A 21,587-nucleotide genomic window follows, 5' to 3' on the forward strand; every position below is an offset into this window, starting at 1 on the left:
TTGTGTTATGGTCATAAATATGGATTCCCCTTGTTAAGAAACAGTGTAGTCTTGGCTTAGTTACAGTAGACATGTCAATCTCACTCACCAAAACAGGGCTGGTGTTGCTACACATATCAGGTCTAATCCTTACAAAGAGAAGGCAACTGCAGAGAGCTAAACATATATGTTTAATTGTTCCTAATATTCCAAATATTAGCCAGTACCCAATGCTGTGGCCAAATGGTCACCTAAAGTTATGGATGAGCCAATGTGGAAACAAAGAGTAGCAACCTATGGGCAGGGATAGGCCAGCTTATTCATTAGTTTCACAGCAGACATAAAAATAAATCAAAGACCAGAGCAACAAGTCCCCGAGTGGCTCCTCTACCTATCCCAGAGCTACAAAGTAGCATTAGGCTAAGCTCCTCAGACTGAGTAAGGTAGGTGTTTTTGCAAGCTTCTTCTCAGAAGTGACGTCCAAGTGGCTGTGTCATGGTTCCAGACACTAAATCCAGGGTCTGAAGTTTCTGACCTCATAAAAGCATTGAGCTGCTGGACAGAGTCAGACGTGTGGGTTGGTGAGATGACAGTGGCCAGACACCTACATGATGCTGCTGACAGATTTATGTATCTGACCTTGTAGGTGGGTCTTAAATATTTGGGATTTAAGACACACCTACTGTCACACCCTGATCTGTTTCACCAGTCTTTGTGATTTTCTCCACCCCCCTCCAGGTGTTGCCCATCTTCCCCATTTTTTTATTTTTATTTTTTAAATGTTTATTTCACCTTTATTTAACCAGGTTGGCTAGTTGAGAACAAGTTCTCATTTACAACTGCGACCTGGCCAAGATAAAGCAAAGCAGTGCTACACAAACAACAACACAGAGTTACATGGAATAAACAAGAGTACAGTCAATAACACAATAGAAAAAAAGAAAGTCTATATACAGTGTGTGCACATGGCGTGAGGAGGTAAGGCAATAAATAGGCCATAGTAGCAAGTAATTATAATTTAGCAAATTAACACTGGAGTGATAGATGTGCAGATGATGATGTGCAAGTAGAAATACTGGTGTGCAAAAGAGCAGAAAAGTAAATAAAAACAATATGGGGATGATAGATTGGATGGGCTATTTACAGATGGGCTATGTACAGCTGCAGCAATCGGTTAGCTGCTCAGATAGCTGATGTTTAAAGTTAGTGAGGGAAATATAAGTCTCCAGCTTCAGCGGTTTTTGCAATTTGTTCCAGTCATTGGCAGCAGAGAACTGAAAGGAACGGCGGCCAAAGGGGGTGTTGGCTTTGGGGATGACCAGTGAGATATACCTGCTGGAGCGCGTGCTATGTGTGGGTGTTGTTATCGTGACCAGTGAGCTGAGATTAAGGCGGAGCTTTACCTAGCAAAGGCTTATAGATGACCTGGAGCCAGTGGGTCTGGCGACGAATATTGGGCTTTGGTGACAAAACAGATGGCACCGTGATAGACTGCATCCAGTTTGCTGAGTAGAGTGTTGGAGGCTATTTTGTAAATGACATCGCCGAAGTTGAGGATCGGTAGGATAGTCAGTTCTACTAGGGTATGTTTGGCGGCATGAGTGAAGGAGGCTTTGTTGCGAAATAGAAAGCCGATTATAGATTTAATTTTAGAATGGATATGTTTAATATGAGTCTGGAAGGAGAGTTTACAGTCTAGCCAGACACCTAGGTATTTGTAGATGTCCACATATTCTATGTCCGAACCGTCCAGAGTAGTGATGCTAGTCGGGCTGTGGGTGCGGGCAGCGAACGGTTGAAAAGCATGCATTTCATTTTACTAGCGTTTAAGAGCAGTTGGAAGCCACGAAAATAGTGTTGTATGGCATTGAAGCTCGTTTAGAGGTTTGTTAACACAGGGTCCAAAGAAGGGCCAGATGGATACAGAATGGTGTCGTCTGCGTAGAGGTGGATCAGCGAATCACCCGCAGCAAGAGCGACATCGTTGATATATACAGAGAAAAGAGTCGGCCCGAGAATTGAACCCTGTGGTACCCCCATAAAGAATGCCAGAGGTACGGACAACAGGCCCTCCGATTTGACACACTGAACTCTGTCTGAGAAGTAGTTGGTGAACCAGGCGAGGCAGTCATTTGAGAAACCAAGGCTGTTGAGTCTGCCGATAAGAATACGGTGATTGACAAAGTCGAAAGCCTTTGCCAGGTCGATGAAGACGGCTGCACAGTACAATCTTTTATCGATGGTGGTTATGATATCGTTTAGTACCTTGAGCGTGGCTGAGGTGCACCCGTGACCAGCTCAGAAGCCGGATTGCACAGCGGAGAAGGTACGGTGGGATTCGAAAATGGTCAGTGATCTGTTTATTAACTTGGCTTTCGAAGACTTTAGAAAGGCAGGCCAGGATGGATATAGATCTATAACAGTTTGGGTCTAGAGTGTCACCCCCTTTGAAGAGGGGGATGACTGTGGCAGCTTTCCAATCTTTAGGGTTCCCATTATCCCCTGTGTATTTATACCTGTCATTTCTGTTTGTCTGTTGCCAGTTCGTCTTGTTTGTTTGCGTCAACCAGCAGTTTGTGTCTCAGCTCCTGCATTTTCCCAGTCTCTCTTTTCTTGTCCTCCCGGTTTTGACCCTTGCCTGTCCTGACTCTGAGTCCGCCTGCCTGACCACTCTGCCTGTCCCTGAGCCTGCCTGCCTGACCACTCTGCCTGTCCCTGAGCCTGCATGCCGATCGGTACCTCTGCTCCCCTCTGGATTACCGACCTCTGCCTATCCTGAGCCTGCCGGCCGTCCTGTACCTTTGCTCTTACTCTGGATTATCGACCCATGCCTGCCTTGACCTGTCTTTGTCTGCCCCTGTTGCTACAATAAACATTGTTACTTCAACAGTCTGCATCTGGGTCTTACCTTGATACCTGATACCTACAAGGTCGGATACTTAATGATACAGTATGTCAACAAAACATTTTTTTGTTGCAGAAATTACAGCATAAAAAAAGTTGCTTTCCAAGAATTATGCCCTTTGAAAAGCTGCTTCAAAAGAGCATGTTGCTATTCCGCCAAAAACGTTTCCCTGGTTCTCTGTGCCCTGTCACAACCAATGGGTCACAACTGTCAACCAGTGCACAACCTCATATTCTCACGGAAAAGGTCACCTAAAGTTATGGATGAGCCAATGTGGCAAACAAACAGTAGCAAGCTATGAGCAGGGGAAAGGCCAGCTTATTCATTAGTTTCACAGTAGGCACAATAATAAAACAAAGACCAGAGCAACAAGTCCCAGAGCGGCTCCTCTCCCTAGCCCAGAGCTACAAAGTACATAGGAAAAGGGGGTTCAAGTATTAGGCTAAGCTCCTCTGACTGAGTTAGGTGCTATTGCAAGCTTCTCCTCAGAAGTGACGGCCAAGTAACTGTGTCATGGTTCCAGACACTAAAGTTTCTGACCTCATAAAAGCATTGAGCTGCTGGACAGAGTCAGACGTGTGGGTTGGTGAGATGACAGTGGCCAGACACCTTCATGATGCTGACAGATTTACCCTAAATAATGCTCCTGGAATCTTTCTGGGAAATGTTTTCGTAAAAGATAGGGCAGAGTACCCCTGCTAACATCTGTCCACCCAACAGCCTACATAAGGTCCCCTAGCCTATTTTTCAATGATTTGGACAGAAATACTCACACTTGTCTCACAAATGTATTCTTGAGTTAATGTCTTCCATAAGTGGTGCTAAATAATGTGCAATCAATCAAACAGATTCATTCATCATGTGTCCTCAGGTACTGGGGTGAGGAGCATATTGTGTCCTTCACAAGCAGAAAGGTGATATTTGTAGTCATGATACAGAACAACCAGGTAATTATCTGGAACTCCATGGGTTACATCCTGGTTATGAGCGTGAAACACAGAGAGTAGGGCAGGTTTTTAACAATGATTTACAATTATAGATAAAACTATAGACCACTACTACAAGATATCTTGGCAAGCATAACTAACTACAATCTGTGTAACTGAACACTGGGAAATGAGAAGGGATAGCAGAAGAGAAGAAGAGGAGAAGGGAAAGCAGGAGTCGCATTTATCAACCTCTTGTTTATGTAAAACAAACTCATGAGGCAACATGGCTACTATCAGTTAGTATCCCACACTAGAACTATAGGAGCCTCTAGCCAGGGCTGACAATATCACGACAGGATATGACCCAGATGCAGACACGGGAGGCAGATAGTACAGTTCTCAGATTTATTAGAAACACGGGGCAGGTCGAGGTTCGTGATCAGGTCAGAGTCAGGCAGGTACAGGACGGCAGACAGGCTCGGGGTCAGGGCAGAGTCAGGCAGGTACAGGACGGCAGACAGGCTCGGGGTCAGGGCAGGCAGAATGGTCAGAACCGGGAAAAACTAGGAAACACAACTAGAGCAACAGGAAGGCGGTAAGACCTGACATGACAATATGAACTGACAACAGACAAACAGAGAACACAGGTATAAATACACAGGTTAATGGGAAGATGGGCAACACCTGGAGGGGGGTGGAGACAAGCACAAAGACAGGTGAAACAGATCAGGGTGTGACAGACAAGGTAATACAGACACTGGGCTGTAGGCTTCTGTCTGACTAGGGATTCTGCAGCAAGGCATTTTAAAGAGAGAACATAAAACACGCACTCTTTTTTTAAATAAAACAATATGCACTGTCAATAGCCCTGGTTTTCATTTGGAGGGTTGCCAAATGGATGAAAAATAGGAAGCAGGTACTGTGGCAATCCTCCACCACCATGAACAACACCATAACATTCAACGTTGTGCCACTTGGACAGTTGTCCCAGGTTGCATTGTTGTATTGCCCATTATAATGTAATTGACATGTTGATTAAAATCCCCTGGAGACCAAAGTTCAATTAAATTCAGAGAAGGACAAAGTATTTCCTCCTGGCTAAGAATTCAGGGGAGGAGAGAAACAAAAGGTCTTCCAATACTGAATCAGAGGAAACCTTGAATCTCAACTGCCCAAATATGGTGTACCCTCCCCCTCAGACCACAAAACAAGACACCCTAACCTAAATGATGATCAGGTTATCCCAAACACAAACACCCACACATTTACGCACTTCCTCCCTCGGGATGTGTCCCAATACTTCTGAATGACCTCCTTTTCTCCATGGACAGAAAGGTCCAGTGGAGGGGTAGATTGAAAACAATAGCTAGGTGACATTTGCTCTCAAATCACATCCTCCCTAAAGATTAGTGGTCAAAAAGTAAAAGACAGGAGGAGAAAAAGTTATCTAAGAGAAATGACATAGCTAGCATTTCATGATTTTGGGGGTTTATGTTTTTAAAGAACAACAAAACCACGGTAATGAGTTACTCCAAATATATTGGAAGAGAGCACAGCTCACTGATGCTGTACAGAATCTTTCCAGATCCTTGATATCCTTTGTCTTCACTTATGGACTGCCCTCTTCAATTCAAACCACAGGTTTTCAATGGGGTTCCACCAGTAGAAGCAAAATAGCCCCTTAACATCTGACCATAGATCCGCCTACAATGGCACTTGGATTGAACCGGAGCTTATGGTCATATGACACAAAAATAGAGGTCTTTGGCCAAGCACACCAGCGGTGTAGCGCAGATGGAGTATATCAAGGATCTGGAAAGATTCTGTATGGAGGAATGTTCAGAGATCCCTCCCAATGTGTTCTCCAACTCATAAAACATTTTAGAATGTGTCTTAAGTCATGAAAAAGTAATGAAAATAGGGGATTTTCAATAGGGGATTTTCATTTATACAGTCTTTTGGCTTATCTTTATCAAGGAATCAAATAATTTTGGACATGACTATATGTTGTAAATTGTGTGATTGGAAGACTTATCTTCTTGTTTCTTTTTAGGCTTTCCAACACTTTATCTGCATGGTAGGATTTGTGCTTTCTTTTCACTCACATACAGTGGGGAGAACAAGTATTTGATACACTGCCGATTTTGCAGGTTTTCCTACTTACAAAGCATGTAGAGGTCTGTAATTTTTATCATAGGTACACTTCAACTGTGAGAGACGGAATCTAAAACAAAAATCCAGAAAATCACATTGTATGATTTTTAAGTAATTAAATTGCATTTTATTGCGTGACATAAGTATTTGATCACCTACCAACCAGTAAGAATTCCGGCTCTCACAGACCTGTTAGTTTTTCTTTTAGAAGCCCTCCTGTTCTCCACTCATTACCTGTATTAACTGCACCTGTTTGAACTTGTTACCTGTATAAAAGACACCTGTACACACACTCAATCAAACAGACTCCAATCTCTCCACAATGGCCAAGACCAGAGAGCTGTGTAAGGACATCAGGGATAAAATTGTAGACCTGCACAAGGCTGGGATGGGCTACAGGACAATAGGCAAGCAGCTTGGTGAGAAGGCAACAACTGTTGGCGCAATTATTAGAAAATGGAAGATGTTCAAGATGACGGTCAATCACCCTCGGTCTGGGGCTCCATGCAAGATCTCACCTCGTGGGGCATCAATGATCATAAGGAAGGTGAGGGATCAGCCCAGAACTACACGGCAGGACCTGGTCAATGACCTGAAGAGAGCTGGGACCACAGTCTCAAAGAAAACCATTAGTAACACACTACGCTGTCATGGATTGAAATCCTGCAGCGCACGCAAGGTCCCCCTGCTCAAGCCAGCGCATGTCCAGGCCCGTCTGAAGTTTGCCAATGACCATCTGGATGATCCAGAGGAGGAATGGGAGAAGGTCATGTGGTCTGATGAGACAAAAATAGAGCTTTTTGGTCTAAACTCCACTCGCCGTGTTTGGAGGAAGAAGAAGGTTGAGTACAACCCCAAGAACACCCTCCCAACCGTGAAGCATGGAGGTGGAAACATAATTCTTTGGGGATGCTTTTCTGCAAAGGGGACAGGACGACTGCACCGTATTGAGGGGAGGATGGATGGGGCCATGTATCGCGAGATCTTGGCCAAAAACCTCCTTCCCTCAGTAAGAGCATTGAAGATGGGTCGTGGCTGGATCTTCCAGCATGACAACGACCCGAAACACACAGCCAGGGCAACTAAGGAGTGGCTCCGTAAGAAGCATCTCAAGGTCCTGGAGTGGCCTAGCCAGTCTCCAGACCTGAACCCAATAGAAAATCTTTGGAGGGAGCTGAACGTCCGTATTGCCCACCGACAGCCCCGAAACCTGAAGGATCTGGAGAAGGTATGTATGGAGGAGTGGGCCAAAATCCCTGCTGCAGTGTGTGCAAACCTGGTCAATAACTACAGGAAACGTATGATCTTTGTAATTGCAAACAAAGGTTTCTGTACCAAATATTAAGTTCTGCTTTTCTGATGTATCAAATACTTATGTCACGCAATAAAATGCAATTTAATTACTTAAAAATCATACAATGTGATTTTCTGGATTTTTGTTTTAGATTCCGTCTCTCACAGTTGAAGTGTACCTATGATAAAAATTACAGACCTCTACATGCTTTGTAAGTAGGAAAACCTTCAAAATTGGCAGTGTATCAAATACTTGTTCTCCCCACTGTATGTTTTAATCACATCATTAAAAATATTTACATTTCTTTTGAAATGTAGAACTGAATTTGTGCCCGGAACCACATCATATTATAGCTTAATCATTTCAAATAAACATCACATCAATTGACCACAGAGGTCACCAAAACCTCGAGGGAAAGGGGATAAAACAATTTATCCTAAAGAAACAGAAACCACTGTCTGTATTTAGCCTCATTGTGTTTTTTTCTGTCCCATTATATAAAAGCAGTCGAAGGCATTTACAGGAAACTTAAGTCACAATGAACACAACTGAACTACACTGACTGGACTGGGCAGGCCCTGCTATCAGCCAAGACAACATGACCTACAGGGAGTCTGGGACTGGTACTGTAGGGAACGGTTATGGATTAGGTTGTTTTCCATGAGAATAAACACAGCAATATATGTTAAGAACTTTTTTGAAAGAGCACAGTTTGAAAGATATGGCAAATAGAACCGGATGGACATCATAAATATATGGGAGAGGTTGAGGGTAAAGGAAGGACAAGAATTAAAAACAAACTAAATAAATCTATTGTAAAATAGACTGTGTCCATAAAATGTATATAGTACAGTGTATATATTACAGTATGTATAAGCTGGAAATACAGGCCTAAGCGTTGTTGTTCACTAGTTTGCTCCAACTGGGGGAGGGGTGGAAGGGTTGGAGGGTAATAAAGGAAATATATATATATAAAAAAAGATATGTGTATGTATGTATGTATGCAACTGTATCGGTATAAAATAATATAATTTCCCCTTTTTCTGCATACAATATAGCTGTGTTTGTATTATTTATTTTATACAGTCTTTTTTGTTAGTCTTTATCAAGGGTGCTAATCATTTTGGAGCTGACTGTAAGTCCACGGTAACCGTCGGGATATCTCGGTATACCGGTCACCAGTATTAAACCCTAGTACAAAGTGGGTAGCAGATGTTCACCTGATATGCTGTCCGTCCACTGGAGGATGAGACACAGGTGACAGAGCGCTGGTCCACCAGGTCCAGGGCCTGCAGGGCACAGGAGCCAAACACAAACCTTATCCTGGGAGAGAGACAGGGACAGGGGACAGGCAAGGAGAGGGACCCATATTAAGGCTAGCTCTTTTAATGGAGAAAATACTAAACCAGGCAAATTACCCTTCAGGATGAACAAAACACAGGACAGGATGTGACCCAGCCACAGCTATGGCCACAGCACCCACTACATCAGGAAATGCCTCACCAACCAGCCAACCAATAAGGGAGGGTATGTCTGTTTAGGTGACAGTGACGGCATCTCCATCTCACTGTGGCCACAAAAGGCCATTCACTCGCCCACCAGTTTCCCCAATAAAACACACTCACTCAGTTTCAGTAACGTGAGACAGTTTCTAGAAGGATCACCCCTACAAAAAGCTATGACTATTGTGTTGTGGTGTATTTTGATTGTCGTGGAGTGTTCTAAACTATTTTTAGTGACCTTAAATGTGACGTGTGTAGAATTGGCAAAAAATATGTCTGGAATGGTAAATGTGATTATTGGTAAACAAGGTGTGTCCATGATGAGAAAGGGTCTGGTGCAACACCATGAGAAGAATCCCAGGTTAAATAGAGGTGAAAGGTACAGTAACACTCAATGAGCAGATCATCAGCAACTGCAATGAAAACACACAAAAACAGTGATGGAGTTAGAATCATTTCTCTATCTGGTTTTAAATAAGCTATAGGCCTAAAATAGGATCTTATTTTTTTTTTTAAATGTAACCTTTATTTAACTAAGCAAGTCAGGTAAAAACAAATTCTTATTTACAATGATGGCCTACCCCAGGCCAATTGTGCGCCGCCCTAAGGGACACCCAATCACGGCCGGATGTAATGCAGCCTGGATCCGAACCAGGTACTGCAGTGACCCCTCTTGCACTGAGATGCAGTGCCTTAGACCACTGCGCCACTCGGGTGCCCTCATTACTAGATAATTCCTCAGACAGTATAATGAAAAGTGAATTCGCAATTTGCTTTTATATCCTTAATTATCATGAAGACAGTAAGAGAGGAGTAGGCTGACAGCTTCTGGAGAAAGTAAGGGCTTGACCTCAATGAAGAGGAGTGTAGCTACTGACATCATGAAGGGCATAGAATAGCCTAGGCCTACTATCTCTCCCTAGCCCACATCATGCAATGCCTTTTGCAGTCCTCCTTCTGGTGCAATAGCACATCTATCTTTAAATCTCAGGAAGCCTGCTATAGGGTATACTATATTCACAGGAAAGATTCAGGTTATAAATCAGCACTTGGTCATCTTTTCTTGAAATATGTTTTCAAGGATGTTCAACATTTGGTTTGGACTGGAGGAGTTCATTTTGATCTCTTTGATCCAGAGGCCATTATTCAAAGTCTGGTCTATGATACAAACATAGTCTACTGGTGATGACTGAACCAGGCTGAGTGATAATCTGAGGGGGCGAGAGAGGAAATCTCAGTGGTGTAAAGTAAAGAGAGAAATTACAAAAAAAACGGTTAGAATTAAATTCATGTCCAAAATGTTGAAGGGAGAATATGGCTGGCTGATACAATTAATGGAACAGTCTTCAGTCCAATGAGAGTTGTCTTCAGACAAACATCTGTGTTGTCTCAACAGATGTGATAAAAACAGGAAACTCAGACAAAATGGTCAGTCATAACAAAGCCATAACAACAGTGCCATCTGCTGGCTAGCACACCCGACTAGAGATGTGTTTGCATGACATTCACAGATGAGATAACTAGTGTTTTTTTTCAAGCTATAATTCACTTAGAGTTTTCTCTTCTGTCTTCTGTATGTCTTTGAAGATTTGTTCGGCCACCGCAGGTAAAAATAAAGGCATCTCAGAACCTGTAAATGTGCCAGAGAAAAGTTTATGGGCAAAGCGCAACATTAAAGCACGAGATTCAAAATGTATGATACAAAATTAATCAGAGGTCTACCTGTAATCCATTAGAAGCTTGCAATATTTATAGTGCATACTGGGATTGGGATATATGTTGGTCAAAGTACTAAGTTGTTTACATTATGTTTAGCCAATAGTAAAATAATAATAGCTACAGTAATTTGTATCCCTCATTTACTCAAGTGTTTCCTTTATTTTGGCAGTTACCTGTAATTCATTCAGTGCCTATAGAAAGTCTACAGCCCCTTGGATATCTTCACATTTTATTGTGTAACAAAGTGGGATTAAAATGGATTTAATTATAATTTTTTTGTCAACGATCTACACAAAACACTCTTTAAAAAATCTATAATTTTTGAAGATGAATAGAAATAAACAACACTAAAATACCTTGATTAGATATGGATTCACATGTTAGAAACACCTTTGGCAGTGATTACAGCTATGAGTCTTATTGGTGAAGTCTCATAAGAGCTTTGCAAACCTGTATTGTGCAATATTTGCCCATTATTCTTTTCATGGCTAGACAGCAATTTTTATGTCTTGCTATAGATTTTCATGTGGACTTAAATCAAAACTGTTATTTGACCACTAAGGAACATTTACTGTCTTCTTGGTAAGCAACTCCAGTGTAGATTTGGCTTTGTGTTGTAGGTTATTGTACTGCTAAAAGGTACATTCCTCTCCCAATGTCTGATGTAAAGCAGACTGAAGCAGGTTTTCCGTTAGGATTTTGCCTGTGCTTAGCTCCATCCTGTCTTTTTTCATCCTGAAAAACTCCTCAGTCTCTGCCCATGTCAACCATACCCATACCATGATGCAGCCACCACCATGCTTGAAAATAGGGAGGCAGTTACTCAGCGATGTGTTGTGTTGGATTTGGCCAAAATTAAGTCTCTGCATTGAGGCCAAAAAAGTATATTCCTTTGCAGTGTTTTTTTTTCTTGCAGTATACTTTAGTGCCTTACAGTACATATGCATGTTTTGGAATATTTTAATTCTTAATATTTGTATTCTTCTTTTCACTCTGTCATTTAGGTCATTATTGTGGAGTCACTACACATCCTAGATGTGTCTGGGTGGTTTAATACATGATCCACAGCATAATTATTAACTTGAACACGCTTAAAGATACAGTATATTCAGTGTCTGTTTTATTGTTGTTACCCATCTACCAATCACTGCCCTTCTTTGAGGCTTCTGAAAAGCTCTCTGGTCTTTGTAGTTGAATCTGTGCTTGAAATTCAACACTTGACTGAGAGACCTTACAGATCTATGTTTGGGGGACAGAGGACGGGGTAGTCATTCAAAAATGATGTCAACCCCTATTATGTATTTATGCAATGACTACAGTTTAGTTATGTAATTTGTATTAATTGGTCAAAATTCATATATAAAAAAAATCACTTCGATATTATAGAGTATTTTGTGTAAATCAATGAAAAAAAAGTAAAATTAAATCATTTTCAATCCTCCCCAAGTTTCTAACAATTGAGAAAGTGGGTGTTTAAAATTTAAACTCTGTAGGCCTACAAGAAATAAGAGACAGGAAGTTCTCCATGTCAGCCATTTCCCCCACTTTTCTTCAATCGGATAATCTACATCAGCCATACTCAACAAGTAGACCGTAGTCCGGATCCGGACACAGAACGAGGTCAAATAAGGTTCGCGAGTCCCAACTTCATTGTTTTTATTTTTAAGAACTCAGTCAGGCTTTTAATTTAATTCTGTTGAGAGTTGTAATAGTAGAATGCACAAGGTGCAATTTTGACATGTGGTAGTGCAAGGGCAGTTTTCCTCTAGTTATCACATTCACTGACAGGTCTTAGAGAGCTATTTATAACCTGACAAAAATGTCCAGTTGACCAACTAGCCCATGTTTGCTAGGTAAATTAGGCTAACCAGCTATCTAAATCTTGTAGTTATCATGGCCGGATTACGTGACCAGGGACCTCGACACCCATTGATTTTGTTGAGTCACTCAGGTATCATATGAACACACATAAGACATGCCAAAATGAGTAGAATTACAGGAAATTTGCTTTAAAAATGTAAAAATGTATCTCCGCCCCATGGCAAAATGTGTTGAGTTGCAGGAAATTAGCTTACAAACTGCAACATTTTCTTTCTGCCAACAAGAGGTTTGTGAGGAGTTTGGGGTCACATGGGTCGCGAGGTGAGGGTTTGTTACTACAAGATAAATTACATATCCATCTGGACCTTTTGCCACCTAGGAAATGTGTGTGGCCTTCCCAAATAGTAGTTGAGTACCCCTGATCTACATCCATCCTTGACACTGAGGCCTACATACGTTAGTAAAACATTTCCTAAATAACACATCTTGCCATATGGAGAATTACAGTGGGGCAAAAAAAGTATTTAGTCAGCCACCAATCCAGAAAATCACATTGTAGGATTTTTTATGAATTTATTAAAATAGTATATGAGAACTATCCTACTTTAAAAAAAAACAGCATAGACCAGCCTACATTTTCAAGCTGGTCCATGCTGGTGTTATGCTGATCCATGCTCTTCTATGCTGGTCTGACCAGCATGGTCTAGCTAGCTGGTTAAGTTGGCTGACCAGCTGGTCAAGCTGGTGACCAGCTCATGCTTGTACGCTGGTGACCAGCTAATACTAGTAGGGTATACTAGTAGGGTAGCTAATACTAGTAGGGTCTATACTGGTCTATGCTGGTCCTACATAGTCTAGCTCCCTCAAACTCAACCTCAAAGCCAGTTCCACTTCGTTTTTTCATTGTTCCACTCTAATCAGGGACTTAGACCTGGGACACCAGGTGGGTGCAATTAATTTTTGAAAACCAGTAGGCTCCGGATCTTGTTGTTTAAGAGTTGAACACCCCTGGTCTAGCTGGTCAAGCTAGACTGGCAAAACCACAGCCATCATTATCACATTTCCCAGCATGCTCTATTGCAGTGAGATTTGTATATATTTGCAATATATTTTTTGTTTGTTGTGTTTTGCATTGATTGATTAATAAATGTTATGCACAAAGATAAATAACATACATGTTTCTAAACTAATGGAATCTGTTAGTTAGATTTATTGCACCCGTTACTGAAATGGTTGTTCCGGTTTAAATGGTTTGTTAGTCTCGTTTATATATTTGTCTTTCTAACCTTGACAGTCATTCTGAATGCAGATTTAGGGTAAATAAAAGTTCCTTGAATATCACCAGTATTGCTGGATTCCAATAGGAATTAAATATCACTTTGCAAGCCGGCATAATGTGACTTGTAGGTCTGATATGGCCACTGTATATTAGGGAAAAACTTAGCTGAGGATCGCTCAACTCAGTAGAGGACAGGGCTACTGCATACAGGGCTATTGCAGACAACCCTGAAGCGACGACTGAGGACAGAAACAAGTACAGGAAGTCCCTCTACGATCTCCGCAGTCATCTAACGAGTTAAAGGACAATATAGGAATAAGGTGGACTGATACTACACAGGTTCCAACGAATGTGGCAGGGGCTACAATCCATTATGGATTACAAGCGAAGACCTAGTCCTGATCTGCCCAATGCATTTTATGCACGCTTCCACAATAACAACATTGTACCATGCGTGAGGGCCCCCACTGACCCAGAGGACTGGGTAATCTCTTTCCCAGGCCGAAGTGAGTAAGGTCTTTAATCAGGTCAAAACTAGCAGCAGGGCTGCACGGTATTCCAGGGCGCATTCTCAGAGCATGTGCAGATCAGGTGGCAGGCATATTCATGGTAATTTTCAACTGTAATTTTCAGTCTGTAATCCCCACGTCTTAAAATGGCTACCATCATTCCTATTGGAATGAACTCTAAAGCTTCATGCCACAATTACTACCACCCTGTAGCACTCACATCTGTAATCATGAAGTGCTTTGAAAGGCTGGTATGGAACACACCAACTCCATCATCCCAGACACCCTAGGCCTAGACCCACTCCAATTTGCATATTGCCCCAACAGATCCATAGACAACGCAATCTTAATCGCACTCCACACTGCCCTCACCCACCTAGATAAGATGAATACATGTGTGAGAATGCTACAGCTCAACACCATTGTTCCCTCCAAGCTCGTCACCAAATTTAGGACTCAGGGACAGCTGCATCATTGAGAGCATCTTGACTGGCTGCATCACTGATTGGTATGGCAACAGCACCTCCCTCAATTGCATGGCGCTACAGAGGGTGGTGCAGACAGCCCAGTACATATCTGGGGCTGAGCTCCCTGCCATCCAGGACCTCTATATCAGGCAGTTTGAAAGGAAGGTCCGGGAAATCGTTAGACTTCAGCCATCCAAGCCATAGACTGTTCTCTCTGCTTCCGCACGGCAAGCGGTACCGGTGAATCAAGTCTGACACCAACAGGCTCCTGAACAGCTTCTATCCCCAAGCCATCAGACTACTAAATAGCTAACAGAATGGCTACACGGACTATCTGAGGTGACCCTTGTATTTTTGTACTGTTTCTATGCACACTCAAATAACTCTACACACACACACTGACACTCCAACACACACATAACATGCACACACATTTATACTGACTCTAAACACGCGCACGCACACACACTCACATACAATCATAATTTACGCTGCTGCTACTCTATCATATATCCTGACACCTAATCACCTTACCCCTACACATATCTAAAAGAGTAGGCTGGTGGGAGGAGCTATAGGAGGATGGGCTCGTTGTAATAGCTGGAATGGAATCCTTGGAATGGTATCAAACATGGAAACGTGTTTGACTCCGTTCTAAGATTCCATTCCAGCCATTACAATGAGCCCGTCCTCCTATAGCTCCTCGTAACAAGCTCTGATATCTACCGCTATCACCCTGCAAAATATGGTATTGGAACTGGTTCTGTATATAGCTTCTTACTTTCTCGTGTTATTTCTTATTTCTCGTGTGGTTTTGTTCTACCTTATGTTATTTTTTAGCTCTACATTGATATCGATTACTGCATTGTTGGGTTTGGAGCTTGCAAGAAAGGCATTTCATTGTACTTGTGCACGTGACATTTAAACCTGAAACTTTAGTTGAGCGTTCCTCAGCTACATTTCTAGTTGAACAAGCAAGGCATATTGTTTTGTTTTCACACGGTTGACTGGCCTGCCCTGCTGATCCTGAGAAATATGTGTGGGGGTCCCGTGTGGTTGTTGATAGATCATTGAGCTTGCAACGCCAGGTTTGTGGGTTCAAAGGCCAGTACGAAAAAGTATGAAAATGTATGCACTCTGAATAAGTGTCTGCTAAATTACTAAAATGGCAATGTAAAATATGTTCAGGAGAGTGATAGTTCTCTCTAGCTGCTTTATTTATATTTCTTTGAGCATGTTTAGGTTGTATTTATCCCATACAATTACTGGGATGAATTTGACTCCAATGGAAAGATGGTATGATATGTTTAATGTAAGATTAAATTGGTGTTTCTATAAACGTAGACTGTTGAGTGTAGTGCTTTATACCAAGCTGCATTCCTATACCTGGGCAATTACATTAGTTCCTGAAATTACATGTTCTGACTTGAAAACCACCAGACTGCTTTAAGCGATACATTTCCTATTTTTCAGGAACTTGGACAGGATGAGGGAAGGAGCTTTTGAGATCTCAGGTCTCTGCGGCGTGTCATTGCAGAAGGATGGACGAGGGTGCCTGCCCCCATCCAGGATCCTCATGATGGACTTAAGAGGGGCCAGCCATCTGGCTTAAAAAGCCTGAGTCTGTCATGGGCAGAGGGGTGTGAGGTATTCAGGTGAGACTGCCCAAATAAGGAGGCACTTAGCACACATTGACTATGTTTCTTTACAACCCCAAATGGATGCTAACTGACTGTCTTGGCTTATACAACAAATAGCCTATCAGCTTATATTACACAGTTTTCGTTCTGTATTTCTGTCTATAGACAAGGTAGAGTCCTCGTCTAACTTTAACTGTTCCCTATGTTTCTATGGCTGGGAAGGTTCAGGATGTATTTCCTGCTATTTTCCCTGGGCCAGCCACTGGTCATGGTCCGCCAGGACCCTTCCCACCTCCTGCTGTGGGCCTGAAGATACCGGGCAGCGGAGGACATATGGTGAGAGACCAGATCCGTCAAACAACGATGAGAAACAGCATAGACTAGAACTTTTACATCAATCATTCATGTCTGTTCTCTAAAAAAATTCAGGCGTACCTCATGGCAGAGATCCCACATTCCAAACCAAAGATTGCATTTCTGGTCCAAGTGTAGCAAAGGGATCAGGGCATCTGCGACCTTGCTCTCTCTTCGCCACACCAAAACAACTTGCACTCGCAGAGTTACCACCACTCTGTAGCTGTTGCTGCTGGCTTTTGCCCTAATCTACCATCTGTTAGTCTTCAGCAGGAATGTTCCATTGAGGGTTCTTCGGCATACCAAAAACATTTTAGCAATGAAAGTTGAATTTTTTGTTAGTCATTTCACTATACTGTAAGGAGTCATAATGATATTTTTTAATTTAACCCTAACTGACTTGCCTAGTTAAATAAATTCTTATTTACAATGACAGCCTACCCCAGCCAAACCCAGACGGTGCTGGGTCAATTGTGCGCCGCCTTATGGGACTGCCATATGTGATGCGGCCTGGATTCAAACCAGGGACTGCAGTGACACCTCTTGCACTGAGATGCTGCGGCACTTATGAGTCTTGCCTTGTATTGGATGGAGCCGTTAGTCTCTTGGCCTAGCCCTAGACTAAGTGATGGAGGTCTCAGAACGTGTAAGCCAATGACCAATCAGAGAAGGAAATAAAGATGCAAACGTTTGAGGTGGAGAACTGATCCACTTTATTGATTGGTCTGAACTCTTGTAATAGACTACTAAGAGACATTGTGCGACACAAACATTGCATTTCAACATCATGGGATACACGAGTTTAAGTCTCAAATTTTAAACAGGCAAAAAAAAATAGCACTGGATGTTTGACAGATTGTATGTCACCCAAATGGCACCCTATTCCCTATATGGTGCACAGGCTCTTGTCAAAAGTAGTACACTATATAGGGAATAGGTTGCCATTTTGGACTCACCCATCGAGCTGAAAAGATGCACTAATTATTTGTCTTCATTTCGATTTTCTTTAAGATTCAAGTTTTGTAAACTTTTTGTCATTGCCGTTGTAAACACTTGACATCCCATCAAAAATAGGATGTTGAATAACTGATGTTGAAAATGATAGCAAAAATCTGAGCTCTAGGACTTAAAACAAATCAAAATGTTTTTTGTTAAAAAAAAAAATCTAGTTTAGAGCAGATTGGGATTGTTATTTAAGCAAAGCAAAAGCTGAGAGAACCAAAACACGTGGTATGCTTTCACATATCCGGACATAAAGGACTTGCAATGGAACATTACTGTCATTATCAATGTTGACCTAGTCACAATTCAAAATTTAAAGAAGCTACATGTCTGTTGACAAAAAACGGCTGATATTAATCTAGAATATTGAGAGGCCATGGATTTGAATAGTCACCATGACAGCAAAAAAGCAACTCTTCCTTAACATCTTGACTGTACCCTAAACAAAAGTAAAACTGCAATGCATGTCACACTACAAAACCATGTACCAGCTACAAGAGAAGACAGGAACTCGGTCATAAACATCCAGGTTTCCATGAGTGATGGGCAAAGTCAAAGCACATCTCAGTACAATCCTCTGCAGGAGCGTGAATAAGTTATACAACAGGTAGAAAGTATGCTTTTGTTGTCAAAGGTTACAAAGCAAAAAGTGCAACAATGGTGCAGACCATTTATGTTTGGTTAGTTGTCTTTTTTTGTCTAAAACACAAGACAAATCACACAAATCGGTTTTCTGTCTGGACAGTATACAAAAAAAAAGAAGGGGGACTAAGGATACAAAACAAAAACATTAAAAAACACCAACTTATATCTCTGAGAAAATGTGTTTAAAGCTGCCTTATTTTTCTCCAGCCACAAGGCATGGGTGAACCTCTAGAAAAGGTTCCTGATGTACTTTTGTTACCATGACGACATGGGTTGCAGAGTACTGTAAGTAGAACATTCTGCACTTGTTGGAAACCCTAGAGGGATAGCTACGGGTCAGACTGTGTGCCATACAATACACCCACCGTAGTGGTGGTCAGCTTAATCCAAAAACTATTGGCTCAATGACAGAGTTCAGATCAACATGGGGGCCCAGAAGTAGTCATGAGGAGAAGAAACAACATCAAGCTTATTAATTAGTCTTCTTTCACCTTTCTGCTTGCTCCTACACCAGTGTTCTCAACTTGTACCAAATACATTTGTTTTGTTTTTCTCAAGGGTGTGGTGACTGACAAAAGCTTTCTTTAAGTTCTAGATCAGGGGGAATATTGTTACATCCATGCATCATCTTTCTCCACAGTGTTGCAAAGACAGGCATCAAATTACAAAGCCGCAATTGAAATGTTAACGTGTGTTTGTTTCATTCACTTATGTCCACAACAGGCTTTGGTGGTGCTTGGTGGTCAGGGCTTCTCCTACAGTTCTCTGTTCAAGTACAACCCACAGGTTCTGTCTCTCAGCTTCACTGTGGCGCTAGATAGGTGGGGGGTAAGAGATGGACAGGGAGAGACCGACTGATATTCAAGATTAAACCCCCCCCATTCATTCAAAAACAAAGTGGATCCATTTAAAAGCATCACTGAAAGTTCAGAAGAAAAAAAAAACACTGCAAAAGGTTACTCTATTTACATACAATGATGTTTCTTAAAGAAAAGCATTTCTTTACAGAAATTGACCACAAAAAAAAAAATCTCCATCTTTTTACATTACAAGTTCTTCATCACTCAGGCGTTCTCCGTCCTGGCAGGCTGTGTCTATCAAAGCTTCTGGACGTAAAGGGAGTCAGTCAGTCCATCCTGAAGATTCCAGCCCGTCAGAAGTCACTCGCTGCCTTTCTTCCTACTGGCAGCTAGAGGGCGCACTTGCACCAAAAGGGACACCGCCACACCCCCCTGTTCTCCCCACACTCGATCAGCACCAGTAAGTGAGGATAGTTTTGGGGGGTGGGCATGCAGGCCTGTACTGAGAGGCCTACCCTTCCTCTGGGGTGGGATGGGGGGCAGGTAGGTTTCTCGTGGCAGGGATCAGTCATCACTGTCTGACAGGGTCTCATATTGCTCTGACAGTAGGGGCTCTCGCTCCCATACACGCTGCTGGGGCCCCAGAGGGCCTCCAGGTGGGGGCTGCTGGGCCTGTATGGAGGTGGGGGGTGTGCTGCTCAGCATGCGCATGGTCAAGGGGTTATAGGGGAACTGCATGGAGCCTGGAGAGTAAAGTGAGACAGGATAGTCATTAGAGGGATTCAGATTGTTCTTTGTGTCTTATGTCAGGCTGAAAATCTATTTTTGAGATACAAGAAAATAAAATCCAGATTTCTGAATACCTGTGTGGCTGTTAATGTGGAATGATGTACAGACAAATGGCCAGACAGTCAAGGTTTATATGGGGCTAAGGGCCTTAAGTACCTGTGGACGAGGGCCGGTCCTCCCAGGACCAGGCAGGGGGCTGCTGGTGGTAGTCTCCCTCTGAGTGGACGGAAGAGACTGACGAGGGCCGCTCCCCTCCTGCTGCTGCGTATGCCTGGCCTGGGTTGGGCGACTTTGACTTTCGGCTGTTGGCTTTGCTCTGCAGTTTCTGTTTGCCTGTTGGACAATCAGACAAATACAAGAGTGTTAGTTATAATGCAATAGAGTTAGCAAAAGCTTAGGACTAGTCTGGTGAGTTTGTTGTAAATATCAGAATTTCTAAGAATTTGATTCCCACGATGGGCCTATAGAGACAGTAATTTCCTTGTGTGTGCATGTGAATGTGTGTCTATTCCTATATAAATGTTTTAGTTGGCTGTATGTGTGCTTGTTTGCCACTGACCCATGCTAGGTGAAGGGTTGGCCTCCTGGCGGGCCTCGTTGCTAGGGGTGTTAGAGCTGGGCTGAGGCCCTCCCTGGTGCTCCTCTGGCCTTTCTTCCAGGTTCCCCATCAGGGCCTTGCGAATTATGTCCTCCAGGCCCAGGTTACTGGCCGGGTCGCTGAAGGAGTGGTTCCTGGGGTTCACGCTACCTGGAGGGCCAAACACACGATGGACGATTAGACAGGGAAGATATGGAGCAGCCAGCACGGTCGTGTTCTTTAGTGTATGCAAACAGAAAACATTTAGAAAAATGTTTGTTTAAATTTATTTTATTCCATTTTGGTGCTTACTGAACACTACCCACAAGTTGCTGGTTTAAATGATTCTAGTTTGTTTGAATGGTGATAGAATGGGATCCTATGGTGTTAGAAATATCTAAACGCACTTGAGCTGGTCACAGCAGGCAAGTTGAAGATCTCTGTGCCTGGTTGTGCATTTCCTGAAAGGAGAAATGATAGCACAGTAAACAAAATGTCTGAAACTAAAATGGGTTCATTGTTAGTCGTTTTACAGTATGCCTTCCTATTACAATGTTTCCCCTTGTGAAAATGAGAAATGAGTGCAATGCATCCCATTATATGTTAATATAATACTGTATAAGTTGAGTTCCATCAAATGTCACATTATTTCCATTTTGGAAAGCTTTCTTAAATGACGTTAGTACAAGGTAGATAAGAAGAGAGCACACTTACCAACATCAGAATCACTGACACCAGAGGAGTTCAACTTACGAATGATCTCCTGCTTCTTGGATTTCACCATAGGGGAGGTGTTCTCCAGCCTGGTGAAGAAGGAGGGCAGGTAGCTGACACTGCCAGGGGAGCGAGAGTCACCCCTGTAACCAGAGAAAGGCCACCACAGGGGTTAAGAGTCAGGCAGCAGATGGCTGAGTAGGCTAGCGTGCAACTGGCACCTCTCCCCAGTTTCCACTCCGTTGGCATGCCAAATGGGTCACAGCTGCCCACAAGACACATTCCGCCCATGGGCACTGAATCCATGTGTCCTTGTGCCAGGGGACGGTATCCAGGATCCACACACACACACAAATGCATGTAGACATACAAAAAAAAAAATCTGTCATGCTTTTTAGTTTGTCACTTAAACCTCAAAGACACCAAAACATACAAATATGCCTAGTTATAACATTGAAAGACAATGGGAGTACGCCCACTTCTTATGAAGATATGCCAGTCCTACACA

The 21,587-nt window shown here is 42.5% G+C and overlaps 1 protein-coding gene, 1 long non-coding RNA gene and 1 pseudogene across 13 annotated transcripts in view; 1 reads left to right on the forward strand and 2 right to left on the reverse strand.

Annotated features, from left to right (window-relative positions):
- The window catches only part of LOC139536722 (zinc finger SWIM domain-containing protein 7-like), a 32,435-nt pseudogene extending 20,604 nt beyond the window's left edge, over window positions 1-11,831 (reverse strand).
- Window positions 11,832-15,249: 3,418 nt separating this feature from the next.
- Window positions 15,250-17,763, forward strand: LOC139537484 (uncharacterized). The gene is made up of 2 exons (XR_011667550.1): window positions 15,250-15,646; window positions 16,032-17,763. It is a non-coding gene; the product is annotated as an uncharacterized lncRNA (long non-coding RNA).
- The window catches only part of LOC139537468 (nuclear receptor corepressor 1-like), a 121,745-nt gene continuing 117,399 nt past the window's right edge, over window positions 17,242-21,587 (reverse strand). For all 12 annotated transcript variants that reach the window (XM_071338799.1, XM_071338795.1, XM_071338803.1 and 9 more), the window contains 5 exons: window positions 21,080-21,222; window positions 20,773-20,826; window positions 20,348-20,536; window positions 19,945-20,121; window positions 17,242-19,742 (listed from right to left, as the gene is read on the reverse strand). In XM_071338799.1, the coding sequence (XP_071194900.1) occupies window positions 19,564-19,742; window positions 19,945-20,121; window positions 20,348-20,536; window positions 20,773-20,826; window positions 21,080-21,222 (742 nt within the window). In that variant the 3' untranslated portion in view covers window positions 17,242-19,563. The remainder of the gene's footprint in view (window positions 19,743-19,944; window positions 20,122-20,347; window positions 20,537-20,772; window positions 20,827-21,079; window positions 21,223-21,587) is intronic.

This window comes from Salvelinus alpinus, chromosome 13, assembly GCF_045679555.1.
Source record: "Salvelinus alpinus chromosome 13, SLU_Salpinus.1, whole genome shotgun sequence".
Taxonomy (NCBI): Eukaryota; Metazoa; Chordata; class Actinopteri; order Salmoniformes; family Salmonidae; genus Salvelinus; species Salvelinus alpinus.